Source organism: Marmota flaviventris, chromosome 8 (genome assembly GCF_047511675.1).
Source record: "Marmota flaviventris isolate mMarFla1 chromosome 8, mMarFla1.hap1, whole genome shotgun sequence".
In the NCBI taxonomy this organism is placed as follows: Eukaryota; Metazoa; Chordata; class Mammalia; order Rodentia; family Sciuridae; genus Marmota; species Marmota flaviventris.
In genome coordinates, this window is record NC_092505.1 from 130,776,093 (window position 1) to 130,800,983 (window position 24,891).

A 24,891-nucleotide genomic window follows, 5' to 3' on the forward strand; every position below is an offset into this window, starting at 1 on the left:
CAAAGATGTTTGGGGAAACGAGTTACATGTATGTAAGAAACCAGACCTAATAATTTGAAACTGGGCGTTTTATAATGTTTTGTCCTTGTTTTGAGATTTCTATCAAATGAACCCATCATAGAATACTTAGCAGTTTTAGCCACTGCATTTAAAGTAAATAACACAGTATCTCTTTGTAAAATTCCATACCAACTATGTTACAACTGCAATTTTGCAGGATATTTTGAGGGTAGGGGCTTTTTATTTTCAAGGAAGACAAAAGAAGGTCTTCTATTATAGAGTGGTAATATTTGTAGGAATTCTTCTGAAGAAGGGCATTTCATACATCCAACACATTATTAAAGATGCAAGAGGTTTCATTTACTGGCACAATGGGTCACATCTCTCACTTGGCCAAATGAATAGTTGCCCTGAATGATACCTAGACTGGAATAACCTAAGCTAGACTAGCCAACTTCACCTGCCCCAAAGCAACATACATGTATTCTAAGCAAGAAGATTCTCCCCCAAAAGAATGGCCTAATGAAGTTCAAAAACTTGCAAATAATCTGATTCCAACTAACTCTCTATACTAAGATATTATAAAACAAATAATTTACTATGTTAGAGACTGTCTAAGAGACTGAGACAGTGACAGGGAATATACCCAGGGAATAAACTGTAGATGTGAAGATAATCACAGTCACTCAAAATATAGCATTAGGAATCAAAACAACATTCACTTCACGATGATAAACAGCATTACGTAAATATTCTACTCTTATTTACCCTATGTTAGCTAAAACTATGAGAATTACCAAGAGTCTGAAATTTTATTCTAAAATCTACAAAACCTGAAGACATTTAAGCAAACATAAAATCAAACCTACATTTCTGTTTATGCCTATACTTTTTAATAGAAATTCTGGTATCATCTCTACACTATTCATAATAGTTTTTTAGCTGCTTCTCATATTTCTTTAATGTTTCAATGGTTATGCAGAGTAAGAGGTCTGATCCAAATCAGAACATCTCTTGAAGAATGGAATATTAAAGTGTGTGTGTGTGTGGGGGGGGGGGGGGGTCACCAACTGTTTTAGAAGCATTTTAATTACCAAAAAAAGTTCAAATAAAATAAGATTAGAAAATAAATTCAGTAAATAAAAGGGAAAAACTGTGCTCAAGGAATCAATCACAGAAATCCACTAAATTTTCTTCAGATGATACTTGAGAAGTTGACCATTTAATTCTGCACTCTTTGCTTCATCTGGTCTTTATTAGATACTGAAACATAAGAGTATTATAAAACCATAAACCCTGGCCTAATTTTTTAATTAGAAAATTATTTTAAATTATTGCTAGCTTGTATTTATATTACTGTGCTTTTTTGCTTCCAACTGCTTTAACTATTCTTAAGACTACTACTACTAAGCAGACTTTTTTCATCTCACTACCTATACCAAAGAAATACCTTAGCCTCATGAACTTCCTTCAAGAGTTCTTTATATCTGAATTACTTCAAATACAAAAAAATAAACTGTTGGACAGGAACTTTCACCATCAACAACTATAAATATTACCATAAGCGTCTTTAATTTTATAAGTAACATCATTTTTACATTGGCAAAATAGATTACTCACTCACCTGAACAAAGGCAACTGTAACAACAATAAGTATTGCCTAAACAAAACAAAGAAACAACCTTTTAAATCAGACACTGACATTAACTATATGCAGTCCCAAGATAACATATTTTAAATACTTATGTCAGATGGAGAAGAAATCACAGCTTTGAAGCCTAATGGGGGAACAATCAAACAATGGCTTGCCATCCCCCCAGAAAGCTTCTCAAACTTTTTGATCTTAGAACCCCTTTAGGCTCACACAAACTGAGGACCTGCTTGTTTATGTGGGTTTTATTTCCTATTTTAATACTTTCACAATTACTCGGTATTACTTTCTACTTATTAATTTGTTTTTAAAATTTTTTTATGTCAACACAACTTTTCTTCTGAAAAATGTATTTTCTAAACAATTGTAAGAAAAGTGGCAGATTCATTCATTCATTCAGTGGTACTGGACCTTGCACATCCTAGGAAAACATTTAATCCACTATACCTCAGGTCAAATTTTTCTATATTTAATATCTGACTTAATTATTATTATTCAATCTGCTGCAATATACTGTTCAGGCAGAAGCAGCAGAATGAGAGGATTTTTTAAAGGAAATATGGGGAAAAAATCAAGCCTCAGAAAACAGTTGGAAAAGGGAGGAATATTTTAATAGCTATTCCAGATGACTATGGATATTCTTCTTAGCTACTATACTCTAAAACTTCATAGGCACCACTTAAAGGTAATTTGAAATGCAGAATTTAAAACCACAACAAGACACTTTCCTTAACCTACTATGTCAAAATTCATTAATGGATCTCGAATTTTTTTTTAATATTTTTTTAGTTGTAGATGGACACAGTATCTTTAGTTTATGTATTTGTTTATTTTTTAAATGCAATGCTGGGGAACAAACCTAATGCCTCACACATGTTAGGCAAGCGCTCTACCACTGAGCCACGAACTCAGCCCTCAATCTTGCATTTTTAATCTTTTTTTTGGCTGGGGGGAGAAATACTGGGGATTGAATCCAGGAATGCTCTACCACTTGTCGATATTGTTACATTACCAGCACTTTTTAGTTTTATTTTGAGACAGGGTCTCACTAAGTTGCCCAGGCTGGCCTCAAACCTGCAATCCTCCTGCCTCAGTCTTCCGAGTCACTGGGATTATAAGCATATACCAACACACCCAGCTTCAATCAAACTTTTACCCTGCAAATATTCTAAATGTTGATTCCTTTCCTAATACTTTTAAAACTACACATATTTGTTGAAAGCAATACAATCTCATTAGTCTAATGTTTTAGAAAGCTATTTAGAGCTCACAACAGTGAATAAAATTTATCAGAACTTTTAATTATTGCTTGAAAGCCTGAATTTTATCATTAACAATGTTATCCTTTCAAGTAAAAAACTAGTCCACTTCACATTGTCCTTTCCTTTGACCATCATACTTCAATACACAATAGTGTTTAATCACACTTCCCATTTCATTACACATATATTCAAACAAGGTATATAATCAAGGGTCAAGATGTAATAAAATTAATTTTTACTGCTCTATCAAAAACATTCTTAAAAGAAATAATGAAACAATATTATCATTATTTGGGAACTCTGATTTGTGCTAACAAGACTCTAAAAGTTTTATATGCTATTATTTTTGTGCCATTGATAACAAAAGTCTACAGTAAAAAGAAAAATAATGCTTTAGTGTTATTAAAATAGTTTCAACCTCACATAGCCCTGGAACAAAACTCTGGGACTCCTGGGTATCCAAAAGCATTACTTCAAGAAATACAGTTCTACATTAATATCCACTACATTCTTAAGCATACCACATATGCTTTAATGAATGCTTGAACTTACTAAAAGTTTTTATACTGCAATGAAACATGGTACAAGAAAAAAATTATTCAATCAAAGCTATAATAACCCAGCTGAAAATAATAAAATTGTATACAGTAAACATAGTGTGCAATGTTAAAGAATGTTTTTAATTCCAAAGGTCAGGCTTTAGTTCGCAATTAGTAAAAATAGTTTCAACTGAAAAGTAAAAGGAATTTTATATTTAACTGGAAAATTATGCACTATTTCATACCTATTATTAAATAATTTTCAGAGGTGCCAATCACAGACCTTTAAACAATACTGAAGATTACTACAACTGCCAGGCACAGTGGCACATGCCTATAATCTCAAATCAGGGTTGAGATAGGAGGATCGCTTGAGCCCACAAATTCAAGGACATCCTGGACAACACAGTGAGAGCCCGTCTCAAAAATGAACAAAAATGACTAATACAATTAAAAGTAGATTCATATATTAACTAAAAAACCTGAAAGTTTTAATTCATTTTCAAAAAAAATTTTACACAGTTAACAAATTAAAATGTGTTTTTTCTTACCACAGTGATACTGACGGCATCATCAAACTGATGCATTAAGACACTGATGACTGCAGAAGCCAGAAGCAGCATAATAAGGGGATTTTTAAACTGAAAGTAAAAACAAATAGCAATTCAACACTGTTTTTATACAAATGATAGTTTTGTACTATCTCAGCAAAGGCTCAAAAGGACATGATTTGAAAATTATGAGAGTATACATTTGGTTTATTTTATGTATCTTTTCAATTACTCATAAAAGAAAGGAAGCTATATTTAATTACATATAAAAGCTTCACAGTGGCTCCTTTTCAGAAAGAGAAAATATCAACATTTAAAACAAAGAATTCCCAATTTCTTATAGCATACATGTATTTCAGCATTATATTAATTTAATAAATAAAGCTGTTCTGAATTTCTACTGCATATAGAAAAAGCTGAGTTCGATTTTTAGCTAAAGATTTAAGATAAACACAAGTTAGAACACCTAAATCATGTGATTTAAACATTCCTCAAATAGGTAAATTTGTGTAGATAAGAATGCTGTGGTTGACGCACATGCCACAGGTATAACCCCCAGAGATGGCCAGGAAAAGACACTAAGATCCACTCCACAAAAGAAAATGAGGATTTTCCTCAAGGCTAGTTTTCTTTTATGTGACAGAAACAGAACCATATCATGACCAATCCAATTAGGCAGCACTTAAAAGGCCAACTAACAGAACCACCCCAAATTCTTCCAGTTGGACTTACTCCTTAATGTTTTTCCTATGCTAAAGTGATACTTCACTGTCAAAGTTGCAAAATAAATGCCTTACAAAGAATCTTGCCAGCAAAGAGTCCCAGGCCCTAGATATAATAGTTTATGAATACAGAAGCCACAGCTCCATTGCTGTGGTTTCAATACTACTTCACCAGAGACTCACAAAAGGAACTTGTAACAAATGCCAATAATGCCCAGATTCACACCAGACCAATTAAATTAGAATCACAGGGCAATGGATTCAGCATCAGATTTTTTTAAACAATCCCTAACTGAGTCCAGGGATTAAGGGTAGGGGTGGGGCAGACATCACTGCTCTAGCAAAATAAAATTACAACTGCAATATAGTTAAGGTCTGACAAACCACGACCCAATGCAATTCCTGTCACCTGTGTGGCAACTTAATCATCACCCAGATTCATCACCTTGTGAAATGGAACCTTATATCAAGGAATTTGTGATAAGGATTAACTACAAATGTACTGTGTAAACCATAAAATTCTATTCAAAATGTAGCTGTTAACCATCACATTTTAAGAGCAATGCCCATGGTCTTTTCTTCCCTGCTAAAAAGGCTGTGCCATAGTACTAATTAAGCATACCACTTGGTAGGCTGTAGACAGCAGACAGATGTTTACAGAACCACAAATTCAGAGTTCTGTGAAAGGAGTTAAGAGTCACCCAGTACTTTATGATTAACAACTGATATTTTCTGTTAATTGTTGTTTATGCTTATATGTGTACTGTTTAATTTTCACAGAAATCCCAAGAGACAGGCACTCTAGCTTTAGTAACAAGAAAAAATAAAAATCATTCAAAGCATTTCCAGAGTAAACTATGTTAATACTTTCTGAAGTTTTACATAAGATGAAACTATGGTAAATATGAGAATACAATTATGTAAAGTAAAAAATATTCCATAAAATAAGACACATACACAAAGATCTTTCAATCCCTAAAATTTCGATTTTGCAACTTTAGACAACTCACATGCAAAGTTAAGACTGATAAATCTGTGCTCTTTATCAAGCAAGACCCTTTAGAAAAGTTAAACATAAATCTTCTTAAAAAAGAACCTACTGGAAGGGGCAGGGGAGAAATGTGCTGGCCATGATTGCCTTAAAAATTATTAGCATTCCTATAATTAAAATAGTACATGTTCAATATCTGCAAAGGAAATTACAGCCAACAAGATCATCTTTGTGTGATCTATTAGTATAGAAAATGTTGCCCTTTAAAAGTTATAAACTAAAAATTACAGAAATTCCAGCCTAACAGTAAATGCTAACATATTGAAATTATTAGAGAAAAATGTTTTTTAAAATTTATTTTCTTTCTCCATAAATAACCTCACAAAAGTAAACAACTACATTTAAAAAAAAATCCTCATAAATTAACACAGCAGAGAAACAAATTAAAGTATCTTACCTGAGAAATATACTTCTTCCATAGTGGCTCATCTTCACTGATATCAAACTCATTCCAGCCATGGAAGGCTCGCCTATGACTAACCTCGCATTTGTTTAGACCATTCTGAAGATCAGCCTATTCAATTTTATATACAAAAGTTATCGAAAATGTTAGCACAGAACAAAAGAAGAAAAACATAAAAGACTACACAGTGTATGAACACATCTACAGGAAGTTTACAATTGTGAAATCTAATGTATGGTTACAAAAAGCTTCTCAGTAGTTACCTGGAGATAATCAACTCCAAAGGGACATGTGGAAGTTATATATATATATATATATATATATATTTATTTTTAGTTATACATGGACACAATATTTTTATTTATTTATTTTTATGTGATGCTGAGGATTGAACCCAGTGCCTTGCATATGCAACGCAAGCACTCTGCCAAGGAGCCACAGCCACAGCCCCTGTGGGAGCCTTTTGGAGTGATAAAATGTTCCGTTTAATTGTGGTATTAGTCACATTTTCAAAAGGCAAACTGTACATTTAAAATCAGTGCATTGTATTTTATGTAAATTATACCTCAATAAAATTGATTTTCAAAAACTGTAAGCAACAAGATAGGAGTTTAACTCATTTTTATTATCAGAAAGAGATAATACAAACCAGTCCCTACTACATCCTAACCAGCTTTTTTATTTTTAATGTTGTTTACTAAAATTATTTTCCAAAAGAATATTTAGAGGTTATAAATGCCTGCCTCATTCTCCAAGTCTATCAAAACCCTAAGATTAATATTACTTTTTGTTCTTGGATTATACAATTATTTTAGGCTGGAAATTTGTACTTCTTAAGTTATTTGAGGTAATTAAGATGAACTTATTCACAGGACATTATAATACCATCTATGATAATACCATATAAATCCTTCAGTTACTATGTCATGTTTTCTATGGTAGCTATTATTAAAAAATGAAACTTCCTGCAGCCTAAAATAACTAGTTGCCCTGACAGAAAGCTTTAAAATAGAGATCAATAATCGAGACTTTCAAAACTTAAACATACTTAAAATAAAGTATAAACAAATAAAAAACTCAAAAAATAGATAACAGGACTGAGGTTATAACTCAGTGCATAATGCTTGACTATCAAATATAAACACCCTGGGTTAAATCCCTACTATTGCCAAAAAAAGAAAAAAAGCAATGTTTTTAATGCCACAATCAAAATACGTGAATGTCTGAAGGAAAAGTTAAAAGCACTCTTTTCTTCATGTATCAATAGATGTGCTTTTTAAAACTAGAAAAGAAAAAATTACATAAGCAATTAAATTTTATTTGCAACTCTGAACTTGCACTTAGCTTTTATTTCACCTTAGAAAACCCTTGTTAAAAAAAAAAAAAAGATAAACTCTAAACACTATGTTACTAATTAAATTGATTATTTTCCTAATCCAACTAGTGCTTACACAGCACGAGTAGTTTCTGGCAATGCTAGTGATCTAGAGCTGCAATGTCATAATCTGGTAGCCAGTAAACCACAGTACAGTTACATAAAAGAATTAAATTTAGTTCCTCTATCACAGGAGTCAAGTTTCAAGTCATATACTCATGGTTAATTCAGTCAAGTTTAACCACATTTCAAGCTCAACAGTTACAATACTGTCAGCACAAAACAGTATTTCTATAATTGAAAAAACTTATATTGGGCAGCACTGATTGATAAAGCCTAAAAGACTGATTTCACACTATCTATTCCCTTTCTCCCACCAACCACTTACTTGGAGAATGCTTGCAACTTCACTGACTGGTAATTCACTTGCTTTTTTTGATGTCAATACAGGAATCATTGTCTCATTTTCACCATTAGGTATTTTTTGAAAACGTGCAACCTAGGAAATAAAAACCAAAGGAAAACTAGTTGAATACATTAAAACAACTGTAATGCAATCCAGAATAATAAATGAAAATCTAAAATAACTCATTTTCCACGGTTAAAAAAATATTCTCAGACTAATGAGCACTGAGTCCTAATAAAACACCTTCATATTAACCACAGCCTATTTTTCTTGAAAGTATATTTGAAAACTTAAGCCACCAGTGCCAGCTAGAACTCAAAATCTTTACATTAAAAAGATGCTATTTCTCCAAAAACAAAAAAGAGTAAAAACAGGTGTCCCATCTATCAGATCCTGATAATTACACATAATCATAATCCTCTAAACTCATTACGTTTAACACAAGGGAACAAGGACCAGCTAAGCTCTCTCCATTTTAATTATTCCCCTTGATCAGCTCTACCCTTTTCTGCCCAGAATGGATGCCCAGCTACTCTTCCAAAGCACCAGGACAGCAAGTCAGATTAAAGAGCTATTCCCAAACTAGAAGGAAAATGAGAAGAAAAAAGACCAGACAAGCAGAGGATGCACAGGTGAGTGAAGGGGTAATGTGCAGAGTACATCACAAGAAAGGCAGTAACGGGATTACTGACTTGACCAACTTTCTTAGCAAATACCTATACGATAGAGTTCACACATTTCTAGAAACAAATGCCCAATTCAGACTTGTCTTTGGTCCTAAGCTGAGATTTCTTATACACGAAAAGTTTTGAGTAGGCTGGAGAAAGGGGAAAACCTCTCCACTACTGAAACTCTGGAGAAAAAAAGCACCTCAGTTGCTACACATCCACTTGATTAAAAGAACACTGAATCTTACTATCCAGATCCAAATTTTAAGCTTTCAGATGAAATGTTTTCAAACTGAGATAATTAACATTTTTAGGATAAAATTTTTAAATAACACTTCTTTATGTCAACAAATGAGATCAAATAATAATTTAAGATTCAGCACAGAGGCCTGTATGCAAAAAGAATCTCAATTTAGTGCAAAAAAAAAATAGTATATAGCTGAGGGAGAAAAGTATTTCTTCTGGGTGATCAAATTACTGGAGCCAAAGACAAGTTTTCTAATCTCATATATTTAAAAAAAGCATTGTTGAATGTTTTAAATATCTTGAAACAAAGAGCAACAGTTTTTTTTCCACTTTTATTAAGGAGATATTAATGACTAAAAATACTGAGGAAATTATAGATTACCTTTCTTTCATGCAAGGTCTTAAAATTATAAGACTTAAGAGAAAAATTGGGAAATTTATAAAACTTGCACATGTTTAGAGGCACTAAAATGCCCTTATTTCAAATCTATGAAACAAGCTAAGCCAGAGAAAAGGAATTCACTGAACATTTCTAAGTTAAATACTCAAGAAAATTTAATAACTTAATGAGAATTAAACCAGATGACATTTCATCTTGTAAGATTGTGAAGCAAATAATGGAGCTGGGTTGTAGCTCAGAGGTAGAGGCGCTCACCTAGCATGTGTGAGGCGCTGGGTTCCATCCTCAGCACCATAAATAATTAAATAAACAAATGAACAAATAAATAAAATAGTTATGTGTTCAATTACAACTAAAAAATTTTTTTTCAAAAGATTGTAAATAAAAAGATCAAATGTTTATACTGCCTGCAGTGACAATGGCATTTAATAAAGATCTTGTACTTCAAGGTTCCTGAAAATCATTTACTTACATATCAAATAGGGATAATAGTGCCTAAACAGAATTTACTGGGGATTAGGTTCACTAATGCAGCATTTGACCCACAAGCAATAACTGCTCATCTGATAGTTACTTTTTTCCTAAGAACTAGTTAATAGTTATAGTATATACTCAATAATATAACTAGCTCAAGTAGGTCATCACAGAACTAAATCAAGGGAATTCAGATATTCAGATATTGTAAAGTTTTTTTATTTAAACATACTTCTATCATTCAGATATTGACTGGAGGTGTAACTCAGTGGTAGACAGTATGCCTAATATATGCAAGGCCCTGGGTTGGATCTCTAACTCATGCACCAAAAAAAAGGGGGGGGGGATAAGAAAAATTGCTAACTCTGGTACCAAATATGCCTATTCATAAAATTTTCAAGTACCCTTTGTGTGGTTGGCACATAGATATGGTCTATATTTGATCATAATTTATATAAAATCCTTTAGAGCCATTTTATGGACACAAAAGTGCTAAAAAATCTCAAGGAGGAAATGAGATTATTTCATTTCATCTTGCTCTACAGGAGCATGTTGTTAACTCTCTAAATATGTTTTGAGATGCTCTCCAACTGTAACTCTACCTATTGCCTCAAGTGTGTTTATAAGTGCAGGAGTGGTAAGCAACTGAAAAACAAAATCATAAATTCCTGCACAGAATGCCAAATCACAATGAACTTTGTCATTCTAAGTGAGTAAAGTGAAAAAAAAAGAGCAGAAATGTATTCATAAATACAAGGACGCAGTGAGCAACAAGACAGGTAGGGATTCTGATGAAGGACACAAAAGCTCCCCAAACGAATGGAATTATTTTACAAGCCTGCTTACCCAAGAGGAGCCAGACACAAAAGAGGAACATCAAGCAGATATTGGCCCAAAGAAGCAATAATCTGTGGGAGCTCACTGAGTAAAGACAATAGCAGACCCTTTGACAATGAAAAAAAGATTGCCATTTTTTTAGCTGTTAGTTGTTATTTATATTCATATGCAGGTAAAGATGACCTGTGAGTCTCTGAGGAATGGGACTTTTTTCATGATGAACTGGAAGGCTTTTTTATTCGGATCTATAGCAACTTTGCATGAATTGTTAGCTGGTGTGCTGAGCCTCAAGATGGTAGCTATCATCTGGTGGTGTGGCAGTGGCCGTTTCTCTGCTAAGAAAGCCTATCAATTCCAGGTGCAGTCAGAGGGCTGGGGAATGCAACTCAGTGGCCAAGTGTTCCTGGTTTCAAGCCCAATACCATAAAAAGTAAAAAATAAAATAAACAAAACACTGGCCCTGCTTTAGGAATAATAGGTAAGAACACTGGATATGCCAAGTACCTCAGACTTACAAAGTAGATCCTTGCATTTTACGGTGAAATCTGCACATCTGTGTTTGTTTTATTTTTTGGTTTTGTTTGTTTCTACAGTACCAGGGACTGAACCCAAGGGTGCTGAGCTACACCCCAAGCCCTTTTTATATTTTACTTTGAAACAGGGTTCTCAGTTGCTGAGGCTGGCCTCAAACTTGCAATCCTCCTGCCCACGTCCTGAGCTGCTGGGATTAAAAGTGTGTGCCACTGCCACCCTGCAACATCTGTTTTTTTGTTTTCTACTTTGTAATCCCCAATGTGCACTTATTCATCCCTTCTTTCACTGCACCCAAATAATACTACTGAGTCCCTTCTTTCACTGCACCCAAATAATACTACTGAGTAACCAGAAACAAGATCATATGTGTTGAGATGTTAACTATATTTTTTATAATAGGAAAGTTGTGAAACAATACATACACTAGATACAGAGGCATAAAATAAATAGGAGTTGGAAGATAACTCCCAAAGGCTGACAGACTTGATGTGTGTGTGTGTGTGTGTGTGTGTGTGTGTGATAAGCTTCTTATCTCTGCACAGATACACTATTCTTAGCTTTGTTGGAAAACCATAGTTTGGTTTTTCAGACTAGTATGACAGATAGATCTTCAAGGACAAAGCAGTACACTGGTAGTTCCTAATACACAGCAATGTTAACTCTATCTTTACAATAAAGAAATGGAGGTAAGCCACAGATGTTAAATCTTGTTATCCCATATGTTAAAACGAACTGAGTTTTAAATAAAGAGTTGTATATAATGTTTTATGTAATCTCCTAACCTTTCCAACCCAGGCATTTTTTGAAAAACCCCTGTCCTCATCAGAGGGATTTTGTCACCAGGTTTTGTTGTCTGTTTTTGTGGGCATTAGCATCATTCTACCACTAAACTTTGCAGATAGATACATGTTATCCATAAGTCTAAGGTGTTTATTGAAGTGGATTAAATTGTCTGAATTAAAGGTCATGCTTTTAAATTAAGTAAGAGAGAGCAACTTCAACAGCTGAATGGATAAAAAAACTGGCACATATACACGATGGAATATTACTCGGTCATAAAGAGGAACAAAATTATGGCATTTGCCAATAAATGGATGAAACTGAAGACTACCATGCTAAGTGAAATAAGCCAATCCCAAAACACCAAACGCAGAATGTTCTCTCTGATATGCATATACTGACTAACAACTGGGGGTGGGGTTCACCCAGTCGGACAGGGGGAGAGGGGTGGGAATGGGAAAGACAATAGAATGAATCAGACATAACTTTCCTATGTTCATATGAGTATGCAGATATGACCAGTATAACTCCACATCATGTACAACCACAAAAATGATTAACCATACTCCATGTATGTATGATATGTCAAAATGCATTCTACTATTATGTATAACTAAAAAGAACAGATGAAAATAAGGGGGGGGGGGTAATCCTTAAATTGTTAGAAGAATTATTTGGTCAGAAATCTGCAAACATTTTGTTGATCTATTTCCTGAAGACAACTTTGGGATGCTCCTGATGTGTTCATCTATAGTATAATTTCCTGGATCCCATCCATTCTTTAAGAAAAAAATTAGTAATTGTTGCAAAGGTCTCTAATTTGCAGCTGCCTTTTTGTAAGAAGCACTCTTTCTAATTACAACAATTTTTTTAAGAGAGTTTTTGTGTTAAGATGAAATAACAGCATGCGTTTATGTTCATTAAAATGATCTAACAGGAAAAAAACTAATAATACAGATGAGAGATGGGACAATATGAATAAAAACCACAATGAGAACTATGTTCATACCCACTACAATGACTAAAGTAAAAAAGACAACTAAAAACTAGTGCTGGAGAAAGTAGAACCTTCACACACTGGCGGAGATTGTTAAACAATGCAGCTACTACGGTTAACAGTTTAATAGCTATTACATATTATGCTTATGTTATTAGGCAAACATTTAATCTCTGTCAAAAAAAGAACTGTCTCAACATTCTTTGGACAATTTAATTATGCTTTGATTTTGAGAATTATAAAATAAAGATCAAGTTCAGTTTAAAAGTAAATCATCTTAAGGGATGTCATGTCTTTCACATGTTGTTAAAGAAGTTCACTGTCTATGGTCCCAGCTTTTAAACATGGTTATCTCATATCTGGCCTCAAAATCATGCTGAGGGCCAGTGATGTAGCTCAGCAGTAGAGTGCTTGCCTACCTGAGTTGAATCCCCAGCACAAGAAAATCAAATCTTGAGCTCAAATTTACCTTAGTCTCCTTACAGTTGCTTTACATTTATTAAAATCTATACCTTTCGCTACTTAACTCATGGAACCAACAAACATTTACTAAACCACACACTGCACATACAACCACATATACCCAAAGAAGTAACTAACTCAACTGGAGAGCCAAGTCATACCAAAACTCTTATACACACACAAATAAACAAATTAAATTTTCATTTCACTTAGAAAGGGGTCTATATGCATCAGATCCCATCAGAGATTTACTAAACCTAATTTTGCATTTTACCAAGTTCCCCAAATGATTCATTCATGTTTAAGTGTAAGCACTGCTTTACATCAGTTTCTGATATTGACACAGATCATAATTACACAGGTTGCTATATGAATGGGGCATGCCCCTCTAAAATTCAGATGAAGTCCTAATCCCTGCTGTGATGGTATATGGAGATGGAGTCTTTGGGAGATAATATGGATATTAGGGTGGTGCCTTCATAATGGGATTAATGCCCTGATAAAATGAGACACCAGAGAGCTTGCTTCCACATCCCCATTCCAAGAAAAAATATAATCAGGAGGAAACCAATTAGCAACACCTTGATCTTAGATTCCTTAGCCTCCAAAACTTTGAAATGCATCTGGTGTTTGAGCCTCCTGTCTGGTATGCTATTATGTAACAAAAGTAGATTAAGATAGGGATCTTTTTTTTTTTTTAATCCAAGTGCCCAGGTTCCATTCCCAGAGAACATAAATCATTAGACCTGAAGTGAAGCCAAAACACACTTATTTTTAAAAGCTCCCCAAGCTGTATCAAATATGTGGCCAAAGCTGATAATTACTGGCCTTACTAGGGTTAAAAAGCATGGTCAAATTAAACTCAAAAATTTAAGTATTCACTTTTAAAAGGTTAATACCTCCTAAGATCAGTTACTAACATAGGTTCATAGGTGACTTGAGAAAAGTCACCTTTTGTAAAATAATAATAACTCTATACGGACAGAAATCTGATTATAAAAATGAGTCAGCAAGCCAGGTGCAGTGGCACATGCCTATAATCCCAGAGGCTCAGGAGGCTGAGGCAGGAGGATCATGAGTTCAAAGCCAGCCTTGGCAAAGGTGAGGTGCTAAACAACCCAATGAGACCTTCTCTAAATAAAATACAAAATAGGACAGGGGAGGTGCTCAGTAGTCAAGTGCCCCCTGAGTTCAATCCCCAGTACCAAAAAAAAAAAAAAAAAGAGGTCAGCAAAAGTAACTCAAATTACCCAACAGAAGTCAAGAAATAGGGAAAAAAATCTTAAAAAAAAAAAATCATTTTGGCCAAATTCAGTGTGCTAGTAATTAACATGAAAGAACTAGGCACCTTTCCACACCATTTAGCAATCATAGCATGGGAAGGTACGATTATCCTGAGAATTCTAGAGATCAAACTCTACAACTGCATTTTACAAATGTGAAGAAGGCATATTATGGACAGAAGGAAAAAAAGTAACACACCAGTTCCAAACCAAGAACTACATATTCACAGTGACTTACAGAAATCAAACAGACCTACACAATTTAAGAAGCAATCACTTATTGATTACAGCAAAAAGTGAGTATTAATGTCATTTACTTTAATGTCATAAAACATAATAAAACATAAAACACAAAAAGCATAAAACATAAAACACAATCCAGGTAGAATTAGCACTTTTGGCACACATCTGCAAGCCTTGTTTGAAGAAAGGCCCATGATACTACCATTAGAAGTAGCGAATTTTGGTTACAAAAATGTCCAAAACCAAGTTTCTATAATCAAGCTTCTGGTTGAGAATTAAGGCAATCAGTTTTTTTCTGTAACACTATAAAAGTCCACTTATGTCCACACTGTATTCAGTTGAGTAGAATAATAACATGATGCAGCAGGGATCAAACCAAACATCATCTTCAGAGCCAGAAAGATGGGATAAGGTCCCAGGCTTCATCCCCAACTTCAAATATAACAGTTCTACTGTTATGTATTACATATTTAGACTTCATCAAAAGGCTTGTATTCAAACACCCAGGGTTTATAGCTTTAAAACCAGAGAAACCAAAGCCAGTACCACAGTCAAGATCAGACTTTTTAAAAAAATAAAATTCACATTTTATTTAGATTGTTCTTCACCAAAAATAATAGCAAAAATTTCCATATAAAGAACACATTTATGGGGCTGGGGTTGTGGCTCAACTGGACAGCACTTGCCTAGCATGGGTAAGGCACTGGGTTTGATCCTCAGCACCATATAAAAATAAATAAATAAAATAAAGGTTAAAAAAAAAAGAACACATTTATTTTGTGGGTTTTCCAGATTTTGCTTATAAATCTTAACACGGCAGTAAACACTGTCATAGAAAATGACAGAAGAAAACTAGTAGTAACTGGGGAGTCACTTGCCAGTACTGTCTTGACTACCAAGCAGAAGTGTTCAAGTGTTCAACATTTACCTGCCATAAAACTTATTAAGATGCAGGCTCAACAAAAGAATGTAATGAGCAACAAATCACATATGGAACAGCAAAGGCAAGCTCTTCCATTTAAACTTATGGTAACTTGTTCTTTTAAGTTCACTTGATAAAGACAAAATCTACACTGAAATCTGTTTGATAAGCTCACATATTTCTTTGGTTATTCCAGAGAAATGGAAGATTATGCTTATAGTACCATTACAGATTTTGAACAAAACACTTAGAACTCGTACTAGTCAAAAATCACTGGTGGGCTTCCCTATAACATTTTATAGGATGCATTCTTTTCTCCAGCAGTGCTTAAAAGTTATCAAGAGTAAAGAGACTTTCTGGGATTTTATCAGCCTCCCTCCCATCCAGAGGTATGTTTTATTTTCCTGTAAAAATCAAAAAGACTTTTGAGTATTTTTTGTTTTCCTTCTCTTCAAGGGTTAAAGGTAAAATATTTTCACCTTGCTCATCACCTCCTTCTCCTGCACTGGGGTTCTGAAGATTGCTATTGTTTGTTTCTTTGTATTTGTTCCTTCAGAAGTTTCATCAATCTTTCTGTTTCAGCATCCTGCTGATTTCATCTTCACACAGTTCTTTTGTATCCTGTATCTACTATATGCTAATCAAATGACAAGTAAGATCAAATATTGTTGGCATTGTATTACCTTGAGTAAATGTCCTGTAAAGACTCTCCCAATGGCTTCATAAGTATCTGCTTCAATTAATTTCAAGGAATAAAATAACCCAATCATTCTTTAATTTTTCTGATGTCTCTGGAAAATATATAGTTCTAGAGATTACAGAGGTCTCAGTGTCTGCCACACAATCAACACTGTTTATTTTATTAATCAGATGTTTTATCTTCTAAGTCAGCTCTCCTACAATTCCCTACCTACTTCTAGCATATGACCAGATCCCACAGAACCTGAATAAAGCCAGATTGGACTGCATGTTTCTCCCCTCACCCCTGTTGCAATTAGGGTCTGAAGTTGGGGCAAAAAACAGAAGTCAGCATCAGATATAATCCCCACTGGCCTCACCTTCCCCTCTCCGCCACCTCAGGGCAACCCACCAATAGGCTCATGCCCAGGAAGGGAAACCAGGCAAGGTCAGACTTAATCCCAATTCGTAATCCCAAATCTGTTTTGCCAGCTGTGTGACCCAGAACAAATTGCTTATCTTCTCTGAGTCTTTTTTCTCAGTGGAAACTGGGATAATACCTATTTTGATTTTTAACAAGAACTAAAAGAAATACTATTTATAAAAGTATGTATTCACAGTGTCTAACGTATAACAGGTATTCAAATTCTAGTTCCCTTGCTCTAAGATAACACTAATAACATAACATTTATGCATTTGCCTCATCCCAACAGTAGATCTTTAGAAGGGTGTGACCTTGTTTTTTTGTCATCTTGGTATTCTCTGCAAAATTCTCAATAACAGAAAGCTTCAAAACTACTATTAGGGGGGAAAATACTAAGACTTCCTGTCTTAATGGACAATTATGCAGCAAAAAGAATAGCAATGTTATCCTGAAGCATATCTGTGGCTTTAAAACAATTATTCACAGAACAAAAAATATGGCAGAATTGATCAGAAAAGTAATTTATTTCATCATTTATGAATTAGGTACATGTTCTACAAGGACCAGGTGAGTCTAGATATTTCACCTTTCATAATGCTGAGGGTTAAGGATTCTAAAACTGAACACTGTATTTTATTGGCAAATGTAGCAACCATGGGAGAAGGAAAAGTCAATCTGTTTCTGATGAAGCTCTTCAGGGATTAGATTGCAGCTGGTAAGGGACAGAACAGAAGTCAGCAAGTATCTCAGAGTGGGCAAGTCACATTAGATTAGGATCACTGTTCATCCCCACCAATGAATAAATGCTGGTATGGGAAGATAAAGGTACTATAAGCATAATCTTAGAAAATAACCTTGTTACCCAGGGAAGGTTTACTTCCACTTTAAATATAAGGGTCCAAATTGAAGTCTAGGACCACAGAAATGACAAAATGCTCAGAAATATCCACGAATGTCTCCTTTAATATGTAAGTTGATAAGATTTCCTTTAAATTGTATTTGCCCAAGTCACCAAGAAAAAATTGTTTTATCATCTAAAGGGCAAGATGGAATGTGGCAATTCTCAAATTTTGGTGTTTCAGAATCAGCTGGGAGTGGGGCACTTATGAAGAATATAGGAGCGAGGGCTGGGGTTGTGGCTCAGTGGTAGAGCGCTTGCCTAGCATGTGCGAGGCACTAGGTTCAATTCTCAGCACCACATATAAATAAATGAATAAAATAAAGATCCATCAACATATTTTAAAAATTTTTAAAAAAGAATACATGTATTATTTCCAAAAAAAATTAAAAGATGAATCAGATCAAGCCTCAAGATTTGCAGTAATTAGATATAGAGCAATGGTTTTCAATTCCAGCCTTCACATTAAAAACCAAATGGGACGAGTTTCTAAATTCCTATGATCAAAAATCCAGACTAGTGAGATCAAAGTCTGCAGGGATGGTGGGTCCCCAGGATGAGTGGGTCTCAAGGATAGACAGTGCTGAATATTATTTAAGAGACATGGCAACCAATTATTGTATGGAGTCCTTTCTTGCCTCCTAATTTAAACTAACTATTTTTAAAAATTAAACTGATATCACAGACTGCATGTAATTATTTTGTCTCTTGCCTCCTTAAGTCTGAAACAATTCCTAGTCTTCTGGTCCTTCATTATCTTTGTAATTTTGAAAAGGACAATCAGGCCATCGTGTAGAATAGCCCCATCTTATAAAATTACAATTTGGGTTTTTCTAATTTTTCTTAATAGATTTCAGTGATGTATTTTGAAGGGAGGGGTATTATCAGAGAAGTAATGTTGTATCCTTCTCAATAAATCATATCAAGAAGCATGTTTGTTATAAAGTAAACTGTGTCCCCCTTTCCCCTCCAAAATTATGCTGAAGCTTTAATCTCCAATGTGAATGTATTTCAAAATAAGACTTTAGGAAAGAAAGTAAGGTTAATAAGGTCATAAGGATGTCTCTAATCCAATGGGATCAATATCCTTACAGGAAAAGGCAGAATTAAAAGCACACAGAGAACATACCATGTGAAAATAGCAAGAAATAGTTTGTCTTTGGCTGAGAGGCCTCACCAGAAGCCAATGCCAGCACTTTTGATTTTGCTGAGGTTAAGTCAGTCACCAGATGTCTAGTATTCTGCCATGGAAGCCCAAGCATGCTAACACAATACTGTTTGTCCCTTTAACAGTGGTGTCAATTTTGATCACTTGGTTAAAAGGTAACTGTGAGATTCTTTAACTATCAAGTTACTATTTTGGAATTTGTAAGTAATAAATCTCTTGTAAGGAGATACTTTGAGACTATGTAAAATATTCTGGACCTTATCATACTTTTCCTCACTACATTTCCTAGAATAACCATTACTATGATGGTTACCTGATGAAGGTTTTTCTTACCTCATCATTCTGTCTGTATTTATAAGTGGTATCCTACTGTAAGGAATAACCTGCCTTTATTTATTTCTGTTTGTGTGCACATGGGCGCAAACATACATATACACACCTGTACAAACACACATTCACTTTTCACATCTTGGATCACCTACTTTATTCCATGGATTTTAAAGCATTACTATCATTCTACTGCTCAAACTGTCCCATTTGCAGCCTGCAGGGAGACTTGAATAGGCTGGCTCCTAAAGTCCTTTTGACAAGCACTCATCAATTTTTGCGCTCTTTCTTACTTTCTGGCACAAGATAGTCCAAGCCTATCTTTGTATTTTCCAAGCTCTAGCACTGGAATTAACCATTTCTCCAGAGAGCCTCGGTTTCTCTTATTGATGAACTGTGTTCAGAAGTGTTACAGGTTCTAGGCCTTCACAACAGACAGAGGTAAGAACTATATATTTTTTATACCTATCTGTAAATGTTAAAAACCTGCCAATTCCTATCTAACTCCCTGGGGTTCAGGCCAATCCCTTTCCTTACCTGTAACTTCTCTCTCAAATAATAACAAACCTGACTTTCATTATCACCATTATGTTTTTATTTGCTTCATTTAAAATATATAAAGTACTTTTGGAACGGTAATCATACCACTGTTTAAAAATCTACTTACTCAAGTATAATATCTGCATAGCTATGTTTGTCATTAGTCTTAGGTTTGTTCATAGTTAAGAGGTATTATTACATTTAAGATGTTTACCCCTAGTCTCTCTCTCTCTCATCATCTTTAATTTTAAGTATACAAAATATAACTTAGAGCCAGGCATGGCACACCTACAACTGGAGGTGGGACAGGAGGCTGGGACAGAGGATTACAAGTTCAAGGCCACCCTGGGCAACTTAAACTCCTTCTCAAAAACCAAAATGAAAAGGGTTAGGAATTTAGTTCAGTGGCAGAACACCCCCAGATATAATCTCCAGGACTGGGGGTGGGGGGAGAACAACAAAAATATATAACTTAATTCTTATAAATCACGTGTCACACCTCTCTCTTCCATTCTTTCAATCTCTCTGTAACCACCCTCTATGCAAGCAATCTTGAGTTTTAAACATATACTGACTATGTTTCCTATTGCACAAATAGGCAGATAAGTGTGTGGCTTATTTCTTCTTCTTTGGCTTAGAGTAACATATTCCACCTATGCTTTCTTTTATACTCAATATATCATGGAGATCACTCAATTGTTCAGAGATCTTCCTCATTCTTGTTATACAGCACATAGTAAACAACTATGTGACTTTACTATGAGTGCATATGATCCACGAATCATGTACAAGTATTTTAACACTGCTGGGGGTGTCCCTTCAGGTAAAAATCTCCAGAACAGAAAATGACAGGAAAAAAAAGCAAATCATCTATAAGGTTTTGTTGCATGTTACCAAATTCTCCACAAAAAAGGTTTACTTTCACCCAATAATGTCTGTTTTCCTATACCCTGCCCACAGGATGGGTTGTTATACTTTGATTTTTGCCAATGTGATAGCTACAAAACGGTTTCTCAGGTATTTTAATTTGCATATCTCTATGGGTGAATGTGAAATATTCTCTTAGGTTTAAGAGTGATTTTTGTGCTTTTATAGAAGTTATTATATATTTTGAGTATTTTTCTCTCACTGTTTTATTCTATCAATTTTTATCAATTTCTTATATATTAAGGATCATGGCTCTTTATGATACGGTGCAGATATTTTATTCTAGTTTGTTAGTTATATTGACTTTATGCTTTGCTATGTACAATTTTCATTCTTATGTAACAAAATTTACAATCCTTTTTCATACCATCCCTAATTTTGAATCACTGTTAGAATAAAGAACATATTTTAAGAACTATAATGCTTAGCTCCATTAATCATCTGATACTCAATAAGTAAATAAAGACAAAATAATACACTAGATGGATCTTATAACTTCAAACTTAACAATACAGAATCTTTAAGAAAAAATAAACAGTGTATATTAGCTATAACTAAAAAAAAAAAAAAAAAAAAAAAGTGAAGCATGCCCATGTCACACCATATGCAAATAACTCAAAATGGATCAATAGCCTAAATATAAGAAATAAAACCCTAGGGTTTTTTGGTTTTTGTGAGGAGTTTTTTTTTAGTGCTGGGGATTGAACCCAGAGCCTCATGCATAGTAAGCACATTCTCTTCCACTGAGCTGAGCTCTACCCCCATCCCCAGATTCTTAAAAGAAACCATGGTAATTTGGGGGGGGGGGGGGACAGGGGTTGAACTTAGGGCACTTGACCATTGAGCCACATCCCCAGTCCTATTTTGTATTTTGTTCAGAGACAGGGTCTCACTGAGTTGCTTAGTGCCTCACTTTTGGTGAGGCTGGCTTTGAACTTGAAATCCTCCTGCCTTAGCCTCCCAAGCCACTGGGATAACAGGTGTGTACCACTGCACCCAGTGATGAAAACAGTAAATTTTCATGCCTTGGACTTAGGAATAAATTCTTAGATATAACATCAAAGCACAAAGAACAGAAAAGTAGATAAATTGGAACTGATTCAATTTAAAAATTTTGAGCATTACAACAATTGGGCATTGACATTATAAAGAAAGTGAAAAAACCTGCATAATGGAAGAAATTTTTTGCAAATATTTTATCCAATAAGGGACTGATAATCAGAATACACAAAGAATTCCTGAAATTCAAAAGAATGGAGGTATGTAGCTCAGTGAAAGAGTATGTACTCAGCATGCACAAGGCTGTGAGTTTGATCCTCAGCACCACCAAAAAAAAAAACCCACAAACACAAAAAATAGAAAAAAAAATTTAAATGGTTGAAGGACTTAATAGACATTATTCCAAAGAAGACTAAACAAAATGGCTAAAAAGAACATAAAAAGGTATTCAACACAAATCAAAACCACAGAGCTATCAACTGTTAAGATGGCTGTTATGAAATAGGCAAATATAACTATTGGTGAGGACAGGAGAACCTGGAACCCTTGCACAATGTTAGTGAAACTATAAAATGGTGTAGTCATTGTGAAAAACAGCTTGGTGGTTCCTTAATAAGCTAAACAGAAGCCAGTTGTGGTGGTGCATGCCTGTAGTCCCATCTTCTCTGAGGCTGAAGCAGAAGAATCACAAATTCAAGATCAACTTGGGCACAAAGCAAGACCCTATATCTCAAAAACAAAACATAACAAAGAAAGAAAGCTAAACAGAATAATTGCATGACTAGCAATTCTACTTCTAGGTATATATATTCAATATAATTAGAAACAGGGGCTCAAATACTTGTAATCTAATGTTCACTGCAGCATTTTTCACAATAACCAAGTGAAAAGAATCCCAGTGTTCATCCACATCTGTATGGATAAACACAATATGGTATATACACAGAATGAAATATTTTAACCATGAAACATAAATTTTTGTCAAATACTACATATGAATGCACCTTGAAAACTTTATGCTATGAGAAATAAGTCAACCACAAAAGGACATATATTGAATAATATAAAATACTATAGGTATGAAATACTTAAAGCACTCAGATTCAGAGATAGGAAGTTGATTAATGGTAATCAGCAGCTAGAAATGAGGGGATATCAGGAGTTACTGCTAAATGAGTATAGAGTCTCAGTTTGGGATAACAAAATTTTAGAAATAATAGTGAGAGTTGCAAAGAACTTAATGAATTTAATTAACATCACTGAATTGTATACTTAATAGCTAAAATGGTGAACTTAATATTAAATGTATTTTACAATAAAAATGCTTTACAAAAAATAATAAAATTCAGTGATGTCACTTCCCTTTCTATCTAAAGAACTAGATATAGCCAGGCATGGTGGACCAAACCTGTACTCCCCGGGCAGGAGGACCAAGAATTCAAAGCCAGCCTCAGAAACTCAGCAAGGCTATAAGCAACTGAGTGAGACCCTATCTCTAAATAAAATATAAAACAGGGCTGGGAATGTGGTTCAGTGGTTGAATGCCTCTGAGTTCAATCCCTGATACCTTAAAAAAGAAAAAAAAAAAAAAACTGAGATGTAATATATACTAGTTGACCAAATCAATGTAGTATATTACAACAGCAAACATTACAAATATTTTCAAGTCATCATAACCAGTATACATTCAACAAATTACTTTAGTAGTTTTCATTAATTCCCTATAGATGAAACTTGGTTGTAGAATTCACATCATGGTTCCTTACGACATCCTCAAGGCAATAAAAGCCTAAAGATTATGGTTTGTTCATTGTGTATCCCTAGATGTAAGCAGACATGCAATGGTAAAGGTTAGTCTCCAAAATAAAAGTATAATCTGAAACAGTGGTTGCAAAGTCCTAATATTTTCTGCCCTAGCCCTAATCTCCAACTAAATACTTTCAATCCATCCCCAACTCTTTTTTGCCACAAATAACAACTTTCTCTTTCCCCCAAAGTACCCATTTTCATTCCCAATGCTTATCTCATACTAAATACTTTCTTAAAATAAAACAGGTAAAAATAGTAAAGAATATGAGAGCTACAATCCCACCAATTTTCCTATGTGTCCAATTCATTATAAATTCAATAATGTTTTACATGCTAGCAAGTGATCTTTTTTTCTGAATCATTTAATTGATATTTCATTCTAGGGTTATTACTGGCAACCCTCTGCCACCTTTCCAACAATTCCTCTACCACAATAGATAGAATTTTTCTTGGTGCTCTACTTTCTTTGACAAATACTGTTACTTCTTATTCCATTATGACACACATCAGATAAGGAATAGGATCACTGACCCTTACAAAGTATAGCTACATTTACTATATTACCTCCAAATTGAACAAAAAATTTATTTACATACTTCAATAAAATTTTTAAAAGTCCTTCCTGGGGCTGGAGTTATAGCTCAGTGGCATAGCATCTGCCTGGCACGTGTGAAGTATTGAGTTCGATCCTCAGCATCACATAAAAATAAATAAAATCAAGATTAAAAATAAAAGTACTTCATAGAGTGGTTTAAAGGGTGTTAGTACCTTTTTCTTCAACAATGAAATGAGAAACCAATTACACATTACCCTATTAAATTCTGATACTAAATGCATGGGATTTAGCAAAAACAGTAAGAGGGCAGTTCATAGCAATAAATGCCTCCATTTAAAAAAAAAAAAAAAAACTCACTCAGCATGGTGTAACATGCCTATAATCCCAACAACTCAGGAGGCTCAGGCAGGATGTTCTTAAGTTTGAGGCCAGACTCAGCAACTTAGTGAGTCCCTCAGCAATACAGCAAGACCTCCTCTTGAATAAAAAATAAAAAGTTGAAGATGTAGTTCAGAGGGTGAAACATCCTTGGATTCAATCGCCAGTACCAAAAGTGTGTGTGTGTGTGTGTGTGTGTGTGTGTGTTATATCAAACAATGTAAATTTACATCTCAAGAAACTAGGAAAAGAATAACTGAACCCCAAAGTTGGGGGAAATAGCAAAGATTAGAACAGAAATAAATAAAATAGAAAAAAAAAATCAATGAAAGTATGAGTTAACTTTCTGAAAAGATACATGTAATATATACATGACAAACT

At 34.3% G+C, this 24,891-nt stretch overlaps 1 protein-coding gene across 4 annotated transcripts in view; it reads right to left on the minus strand.

Annotated features, from left to right (window-relative positions):
• Atp2c1 (ATPase secretory pathway Ca2+ transporting 1) overlaps positions 1-24,891 on the minus strand; it is a 133,718-nt gene that overhangs the window by 62,580 nt on the left and 46,247 nt on the right. For all 4 annotated transcript variants that reach the window (XM_027933925.3, XM_071615658.1, XM_027933926.2 and 1 more), the window contains 4 exons: positions 7,943-8,053; positions 6,174-6,290; positions 4,004-4,093; positions 1,625-1,660 (listed from right to left, as the gene is read on the minus strand). In XM_027933925.3, the coding sequence (XP_027789726.1) occupies positions 1,625-1,660; positions 4,004-4,093; positions 6,174-6,290; positions 7,943-8,053 (354 nt within the window). The remainder of the gene's footprint in view (positions 1-1,624; positions 1,661-4,003; positions 4,094-6,173; positions 6,291-7,942; positions 8,054-24,891) is intronic.